This window comes from Histoplasma capsulatum, genomic scaffold (assembly GCF_000149585.1).
Source record: "Histoplasma capsulatum NAm1 scaffold_11 genomic scaffold, whole genome shotgun sequence".
In the NCBI taxonomy this organism is placed as follows: domain Eukaryota; kingdom Fungi; phylum Ascomycota; class Eurotiomycetes; order Onygenales; family Ajellomycetaceae; genus Histoplasma; species Histoplasma mississippiense.
In genome coordinates this window covers 601,141-610,239 of record NW_001813972.1, presented here as the reverse complement: position 1 = coordinate 610,239, position 9,099 = coordinate 601,141, and the positions used below count along the sequence as shown (strand labels likewise).

Genomic DNA, 9,099 nt, shown 5'->3' with positions numbered 1-9,099 from the left:
TACCAGACGTAAAACATTCGACAACGTCTTCTATATGTCCGATCTGTTTCCAGATGGACAACACATGTACTGTAGGTATACGCCTTGAAATAAACCTTCCGACAATCGATATAATGTGTCGAGAATCGCGAGGTCTGCTAATGAATGTTCTCTTATGCTAGGCATATCAGCTGGGGGAAATGCAGTGTTGCCATAGGAATTAATAGCCCATGGCAGCTAATCAATGCTCAGGCTGATTGGGAAGCTTGCATCTAGCTGTCTGGCTAGGTAACGTTAGAGATATTGGGGGATTGAGTTTCTCCTAAACTGATTTCTAGAGCACCCTGGGCAACACAGCCGGAGCGAAGTCAGCAAATGTAAGCGCTGCATCCTCTCAAGCGGGACGAGTAGCTTGGAGACCTTGTCCTTTCTTTTGAGAAACTCCAGTGGCGACGTAATATTTTCGACACGGAAGTGCATCCAGCTTTTGCTCAAATCAGATCGCGCACCTTACGATATTGGGGTACTTGACTGTGATTAATCTGCCAGTTACCTATTTTATCAACCTGACGATCCGAGGCAGTGTTTGGGGAAAGAAACGCGTTAATCAGGAGCTGGCTTAACTCGCTTGTTCGAGAGAGACTACTGAGACAGAGTTCGAGTGTTGAGCCGAAATCGGGAATAATGGCGATGCTCCAGGGAGTCCGAGAATTGCACTTACATAGTAGTTATCTAGAACCCCAACCAGACTTCTGCCAACAGGAAGTTTTGAAATGTGGTGTCCGATTCTGATGTTGTTCGATCGCCCCGCTGTAACTTAAGAGAGTCGGTGGCGCTGTGGACAAGCAGTGCCGAGAAACTAAATACCGCGGCTCGACGTTCATCGGCCTCAAGAGGCGGCGCAAGCTCTATTGATCGTTCAGCTGGCTGGCCTCAATTTGCCTGCAGACTGCCCGGGGCTCTACCAGCTGTTTGTGACTGGAAGGAAGAGCTTGACTTTTTTTTCACTGTTTGTGTGTGTGTGCGGGTTTATGTACTTCAGTCCCTGAATCGAGCCCCTCTACCCCCTGCACGCCAGGGTTTTTCAGTATATATCGCATCCACAGAGCAAAGAATATATTTCCTTGCCATCACCGGGATAAACCCCCTGCAAACTGCTTGGAATGGTTCATATCTCTCACAGGGCTAGCTCGCATTCCGTCGATGAGGCATGACGGGCTACAGTCGCCAGCATGAATCCAACGATGGTCCCCCTGCCCAGTCGACGTATTCCGGCCTCAACGCCACCTACAGCCTGACCGCAGTTCCCCCAGAGAGCAAAGGCAACCCAATGTTACGCAATCCCAATTTGATGGCCGGGAGGAAGAAAAAGGCCGCCGTCCCTACACCGTCTCGTGGTGTTGCCAACCTCACGCCGGAGCAGCTGGCAAAGAAGCGAGCGAATGACCGTGAGGCGCAGCGCGCAATCAGGCAAAGGACAAAAGCTCGGATTGAGACTCTGGAACAGCGGGTGCGCGAGCTAACCTCCCAACAACCATACCAGGATCTTCAGGCTGCGTTGAGCCAGAAACGCGCAGTCGAGGAGGAAAATGAGGAGATTCGGCGGATTCTCTCATCCGTGATGTCGATGATCCAGCCGATTGTAAATGGTGTCCCTCCGTCGTCTTCAGAAAATATCACTTCTCGTTCTACTGATAACATAGCGGCGCCCAATAGCACTGGCTCCGAGCGTCATCCATGGTCAGCCGAATCGCACATTGAACCACCCTCTCCCGTTTCTCATTTTGAACCCCATGCATCCCGTCTTTCAACGCTAGCACACCAAGACTCTTCTCTTCGCACAGCAGCAGAGAGTCTGGATTTGGGTACAGGGCCGGGTATGTGCGCTATCGATTCCCCACGGAGCATGGAGCCTCTTTCTCCTTCAACCACCGAATCTCCAGGATATGCACTCCGCCCAAATTGGCATGCGAACTCCGAGCCCCGGTACCCACTCACCCATGGCTTCAACTCCCAACGACAGGAACTTTCGCATGGATTAGACTTCTCTGGGTCGGGAGAAAGACTAGGCTTCAATTTCCTCCTGGATTCCGCTCGACCTGTCCCAAAGATCCCCCAGCCTCAGCGGAACCCATCCTCTCCAGCCTTTAACGATTCGACCCGTTTTCGCAACCTTCACTCGTCTCAAAATGATCTCTTCGACCCAAACATTGCCCCTTACACGGTCCCAGTTCGCAATGTGGATCCCACTTGTCCCGTGGACCTCATTCTTTTGGACTTTCTTCACACTCGCCAACGCGAGGCGGCAGAGGGCGCATCCAAACAAATTCTTGTAGGACCGCCATATCCCAGCGTTTCATCTCTCCTCAACCCAGCAAAAAGCGCATACTCTCACCCCCTCTCAAAAGTCTTCACAGACATTCTCAGCAAATTCCCAGGTATCAGCAATCTGCCCGAGCAAGTAGCCGTACTGTATGTGATGTTCCTCCTCATGCGTTGGCAGATATATCCAACTCAACAGAACTACGACCGTCTCCCGGAATGGCTCACCCCGCGCACTTCCCAAATAATGACACCACATCCCGCTTGGATAGATTACCTTCCCTGGCCACGCATGCGAGATCGTATGGTTGCTTCGTACCAAGACTACGACTTTCAAAACTGGTTCATCCCATACACCACGACGCTGAGCATAAATTGGCCATACGAGGCGACCGACACACTTCTCTCAACATCGGATTCCGAAGAGCTCATTATCAATCCGGTCTTTGAGCGGCATTTGCGGAACTTGAATAACTGGTCCCTGGGTCCGGTTTTTGCCAGGGCATATCCGGGCCTCGTCGATACGACGAGGATCGTTCCTGAATTGAGGGACTACGGGAATCCTGCGGCTATCAAATCAGTTGAGTGAAGCACGGAGACAAAAATGCTGCTCGGATCATGAGTCTAAGTTCCTATACATACTTACTACTTGCACTAAAATGTACGAGTATCACTCGTTATTAACTAAACCAATTATCATGCGCTCATAAACGCTTGCTTTGCTGGGCCTTCCTGTCAAGAGAGGATAAAAAAAACTCTATATTAATTTTTACGGCCTTGTAGGATCTATCACCATACTCATAGATCAAGGTCATGCTAATTGTGTATATTTTAACATTCAAACAAAGGGAACGAAAGAGAATGAAATGACCACCTTGGAAATGAAAACAAAGTAAAACAGAAAAATATATTTGAATCAAAATCAAAATGAAATGATAGCAAAATTCGAGGAACGATGCTTGTGCATTTGTGAGCTGCCTGGGCAGTCAGATGCCAGTAGTATATGTATGTAAAGGTTCGGGGTATATAAAATGGGTAAGATAGGAAGGACGATAGGCCTGAGAAAATATGAATATGGCATAGCAGTCTTATATTTTTCCCCCTCCATTTCCAGATCATGGTTATCATTTCAGTGTATCCTTGGGGATGACAATATTTTTAATCATTTCTAGGGTGCAGCAGCAAGAAGGGCTCCGGAAAGGGTGTCCATTATTTTGCCTCCAAATTAAGGAATTAAATTCTCTCTTTCTACGGGAGTCATATGTTCTGGTTTTATTCTTTTCATTTTTTTATTATTACTATTCATTTAATCATTCCTGTGTTTTGCTTTGGATTTGTATATATCTTGTCTTATTCTTCGTTTTTATATGCTTGGAAATTTCCCTCCCTATTCTCTGAACCAATGCGTGATAAAACGGTGAATCCACAATAGAAATCGGTGGTCGAGGAGACAGCAGTCAAAGCGTAGGCGAAATCCTAGCCTGAAAATATATCCATAAAGATCTAGGATAAATAACGTGCTGTAGCCGTCTTGTCGACTCAACAGTGACAAGATATATCTAGAGTTGTGAGGAGGAAGAGCGCTAAACCTCATTGGAAACCTCATTGGGAACCTCATCGTCACCTCCATGAACCCTCAGTCCCACAAATTGAATAGACAACGCCGCTACGAACCACCTATTCCAACCACCGTTGTTTATCTACCCTGTGGATAGTTCTTCAGTCTGCCGTTTGCCGATATAACGCATCGCGACCATGGCGGAGGCCCCCATTGGTATATTTAGCACCAACCTCATTTTCCCCGCAGCTAACAGCCACTAACACCGCGATATACAGTTCTCGATGGAGGTACCGGCTTCCTGAAAGTCGGATATGCGGGACAGGTACGGGTTTTTCCAGTGATGTGCTTGGCCTCTATGAACATCTATCGCTGATACTGGGGTTCCAATTCGAATTGAACTAGAACTTCCCCGAACACCAATTCCCTTCGATAGTGGGGCGGCCGATTCTCAGATCAGAGGAACAGGCTGGAGATATTATTGTAAAGGATATTATGTGTGGGGATGAGGCTGCTGCCGCCCGATCAATGCTGCAAATTAGCTATCCTGTATGTGTACCTCTCCTATTTTCACACCTGTTCTTAATGTTTGCCTTGATGTGCTTGGATCGCTAATCCGTCGTGCTACTTCATTTATAGATGGAGAATGGAATTGTAAAGAAGTGGGATGACATGCAACACCTATGGAATTATACGTTTTACGATAAAATGAAAATTGATCCCACCGGCCGGAAGATCCTCCTGACCGAGCCACCGATGAATCCCCTTAAAAACAGAGAACAGATGTGCGAAGTGATGTTTGAGGGTTACAACTTTGGAGGAGTATATGTTGCTATACAGGCGGTTTTGGCCCTTTATGCACAAGGTAGGTGTACCATGGACCCCGCGAAATACAAACAAGGATGTGAAAAATCCTGACGTTGGAACGAAAAATATAGGTCTCAGCAGCGGTGTGGTCGTTGATTCAGGCGACGGCGTCACACACATCGTGCCGGTCTACGAATCCACTGTGTTAAATCACCTAACACGCCGTCTAGATGTTGCTGGTCGTGATGTTACCCGCAACCTCATTGCTCTCCTTCTCCGCCGCGGCTACGCACTTAACCGTACCGCTGACTTTGAGACAGTGCGCCAAATCAAAGAGAAGCTCTGCTATGTATCCTACGACCTGGAGCTTGATCAACGCCTTTCAGAAGACACAACCGTGCTGGTAGAATCATATACTCTTCCAGACGGCAGAGTGATCAGAGTTGGTAGTGAGCGATTTGAAGCGCCCGAGTGCCTCTTCCAACCGCATCTTGTTGATGTCGAACAACCTGGCATAGCGGAATTTTTATTCAACACGATACAAGCCGCAGATGTTGATGTGAGAAGTAGTTTGTACAAGGCTATTGTTCTTAGTGGGGGTAGCAGCATGTATCCCGGCCTGCCGTCGAGACTTGAAAAAGAGTTGAAACAACTCTGGTTGACAAGGGTGCTGCAAGGGAATCCAGAAAGACTAAACGTGAGTCTTATTTTGGAAAGGGGGACGCTCGATATATTATTCCCACTCAACTCACTCTCATACGCTAACCATCTTCGATATATACAGAAATTCAAAGTCCGCATCGAAGATCCACCTCGAAGAAGACACATGGTCTTCCTTGGGGGTGCCGTCCTTGCGAACCTTGTAAGCATTCCCCCATTCCTAGCTCCTATGTATTATGACCTACAGACTAACCATTCTTTCCTTCCCACGCAATGCAGCTCGCAGACAAAGACAACATGTGGATTTCCAAAGGAGAATGGCAAGAACAAGGTCCCCGTGCCCTCGAAAAGCTCGGCCCAAGATAGCTTTTATCTATTCAATATTATTCAGCGTTTTTTTTTTAAAAAAAAAAAAAGAAAAAGGAAGTCTTGAACTCATAGCTACAAATGGGATCTACTAGGTACGGCACATATGAGCAATGGCCCTCGGTCTCATTGGGGAAAAAGAAAATATATCAGTTCTGGCATGACGCTTTCACGACCTCTCCGCAATCTAGAATTAGCTCGCTCCTGAATATCACTTTCCGCTCCACAAGCGTCTTCCTTACGATTCATTGCTACTTTTCAACCCTTGCACATTCGCGCAGGGGGCGCCATTCTTCGATGTCCAGATTAGAGCGCCTGTTTTATTTTATTATCGTTCTCTTCCCCCCTTCCCCCGCTACCTTTACTTTTGTTGTATTTTGTTCGTTTTCCCATCTCATTTCGTTCCGTTAGTTTTGAGGGCTTTTTTTTTTAACTATGTTTTTTCCCCTTCTTTTCTTTCCTTTTTGTAGCGTACAATATAAATATACAGGGGGTATATATTATCCATTATCAAAACCTAAAAGCCGCTGGCAGCGCTAACCTAACCCCCTTCCTTCCAAGCTAATTCTTAAGCAATTTGACAAATAGCTGTGAATGTGATACATATAGCGAGGGGCATTTGTCGCGTCATCGTGGGGTTTCCAGAGGGAAATGAAAAAGGGTAGAAAAAGGAGACGAGATCACAATGAAATTGATAAACAATATATGTAGATATTTATGAAGATATGTATATACCTAACAAATCACCGGGGTGCGAAACCGGCCACTTAACTCGTTCACCACGCACCCATCTATCCATCTATATATCGAGATCTGTCGTTAGCAATAGCAATTCGGCCCTTTAGATTATCCCAGTTACTTAACTCCACAAGTTAACCACAAATACGATTTCACACCCTAACTCAAGGACATGTACATACATCATGTATATGAATTTCGAAAAGTAATACAATGTGTGTGGGGTTGGGGAATGCCAAACACTGGTAGTACAAACGAGGATGAGCACGGAAGATATCAACTGGATCTTGATATATAATGCAGGGGGATATCAGCGCAGGAGATGTAATAATTTTAGATTATGCCAAAGGGGAAAGTGATGGAACCTGCACAAAACTGGGATGAAAACAATGGAAGAAAGAATATACTCATGTGCAGTGTGGGGTACATAAGTCTCACCACTAGGGCTTAAGCCCTTAGCTATGTGGAGGTACATTGGAACATCACTGAGATGAAAGACTCGCCCTTTCTTGCAGCTACTATGTCATATGCATCAAATTCAGGGAAATATGAACAGAGGAACCGAAGGCAAGAAAAGTAAATGGAAAAGATTAAGCCTCCCGAAAAAAGGAAATTTGTCTAGATCATGTTGTGGAGAAGGAAAAAGAATTGAAGAGAGTAAATGTGACGAAAATGAGGGTATGAATAGAGCCGCCCAGCACACAATGTTATGATATGGTCGTCTTGTTATTGTTTTGCTTTTTTGTTTTAAAGTCTTGTTTGCCATGCCACATAAAAGTGGGTTCGAAATGGAATCGGTAAAATAAAACAAGGATGCAAGAGAAAGTGGAATTCGGTCGAGAACCACACAGAATAAATAAATTTATGTTTGGGGGAGAAAAGAAACGAGAAAAGAAAAACGAAATATGCGAGAGTAGATCCTCAAGGTATTTTGAGAGAGTGATCCATGAGAGCCAGTTCTCCCTGCCCGGTATTAGGACAGCGCAAAAGGACATGCGTATGCTCATACCGATCTAGCATTCGACATTTTCGCTTCATGTGAAATGTATTATCTTCAGCGCTAGCTCTGACGGGTGATGGCATGAATCAAAGTTAAGTTAAACATCGCTTTCAGAATCTGGCCCACTCTCTGTTAACCGTTTCCGTCTATCCTCGTCAAGCTCGCGGTATGTACTCCAGCTAAGGAGTAGGAAAGCAATGACGATAAGGATACCGCCGTATATCGACGCGGAGGTGAGTGGTTTATTTGTTAGCTTCCAGTCGACGAGGGCAACTAGGAAGATTGTGAGGAGGGCAGCGACTGAGGATAACACGGGGGAGGTTAGGGAAATGAGGATGAGGAAGGAGCCGGAAAATGCTGTGCAAGGGTTTGTTGGGTTAGCTGGAATGATAGTGGAAACACCTATTTGAAAACAGTAAAGGACCAGGTTCATCAATGAAAGATGAGATATAACATACTAGCATTTGCAATCACGGATATAAGCAGAAGACTTGCTGCTTTACCCTGCGGCAACTCGAACGTCTCAATACCCAGGATGTGCAAAATAGGCAACGGTATCCAGAGGACAAACAAAGTAAATGTCCCAATCAGACTTGCAAACGTATTGGCAAAGATCACACCACGTCCCGGGCTTGTGCCTTCCGGAGGACAAGCCAGCTTCTTATACAAGACCTCGTATAAACCGTAAAGAACACTACCCACGCCGATTATAATGTTGCCGAGAGCTCTGCTCGAGGCACCCTTTGAGGCATCACCGCCATTCTTGGAAGAACCACCTGAAGGCCCATAAGCAACGACAAGTACGCCAACGATGGCGACGACGACAGAAAACACTTTGTCAAGTCGTAGTTTGTCATTGAGCAGTGGAATGGAGAAGGCGTACGCAAAAAAAGCAGAACAATTGTAGATTGCTGTAAGATCGCTTGCGGTTGTTAGGTTGACGGCGACATACCATGAACCACCAGCAACGGTCAGTGAAGTTGCAACCAGCGCAGTGGTTCGGAGGATATATCGGACTGGCGATTGATGGAGGTTTCGTGTGGTGAGGTGGAGGTTCCGGGATTCGACCATTTGTGCCGTGGTTCGGACAATGTATATATGCCGTCTCCAGAATGCATCCCATGAAAGCTTACGTTTCTGGATTCGAAGTAGTAGTAGCTGTACGGGCCAAAGGAATATCCACGATCCATGAGTTAAATAACTATAGACCAAATATTAAAAGGAATGAGATTAGAATTTGATTTTAAAAATTCCATGCGGAATAAAATATAGGCAGCATTGGAAACACCAGTAGCACGAATCATAATTTTTCTCTCTTTTTCTTTCCCCTTTAATTTCTAATTGAAGACTCACAGCATGCAGTAGGGTTTCTCCCATCCTAAGTCGTGCTGAATATACACAGCTGTTTCGGTCTGCACGACGAAACTCACCAAACTCACAACGAGGAAAAACGAGGCAACATAGTATTTCCTCTGCGTTGCATTGTTGGGCGGAATATTCGGGAGTCCTACTTCTTAACGTTGACCTCCCTCCTCGTCATATAAGTAGGGCCGAGTCAGATCAGTTCCATCCAGCAGAAGTTGGTCGACTTATTCGCCGGCCACGCTCCTCATCCTTCAACAAAGGCACCTGTGAATTGGACCGATGATCCCCAATCCAATTTTGGGGA

At 46.0% G+C, this 9,099-nt stretch overlaps 3 protein-coding genes across 3 annotated transcripts; 2 read left to right on the top strand and 1 right to left on the bottom strand.

Moving 5' to 3' along the window:
• Positions 1-53: 53 nt before the first annotated feature.
• On the top strand, positions 54-2,890 carry HCAG_08431 (hypothetical protein; the record flags this gene model as incomplete). The annotated part of the gene is made up of 5 exons (XM_001536599.1): positions 54-71; positions 337-356; positions 802-992; positions 1,188-1,489; positions 1,523-2,890. 5 exons carry the CDS (start codon positions 54-56, stop codon positions 2,888-2,890), a joined length of 1,899 nt encoding a protein of 632 aa, XP_001536649.1.
• A 1,166-nt stretch (positions 2,891-4,056) lies between these two features.
• On the top strand, positions 4,057-5,692 carry HCAG_08430 (actin; the record flags this gene model as incomplete). The annotated part of the gene is made up of 7 exons (XM_001536598.1): positions 4,057-4,075; positions 4,138-4,184; positions 4,265-4,408; positions 4,499-4,724; positions 4,798-5,363; positions 5,451-5,528; positions 5,606-5,692. The coding sequence occupies 7 exons, from the start codon at positions 4,057-4,059 to the stop codon at positions 5,690-5,692; spliced, it is 1,167 nt and encodes a 388-aa protein (XP_001536648.1).
• Positions 5,693-7,527: 1,835 nt separating this feature from the next.
• HCAG_08429 (conserved hypothetical protein) lies at positions 7,528-8,913 on the bottom strand (the record flags this gene model as incomplete). The annotated part of the gene is made up of 3 exons (XM_001536597.1): positions 7,528-7,832; positions 7,889-8,535; positions 8,870-8,913. 3 exons carry the CDS (start codon positions 8,911-8,913, stop codon positions 7,528-7,530), a joined length of 996 nt encoding a protein of 331 aa, XP_001536647.1.
• Between the last annotated feature and the right edge of the window lie 186 nt (positions 8,914-9,099).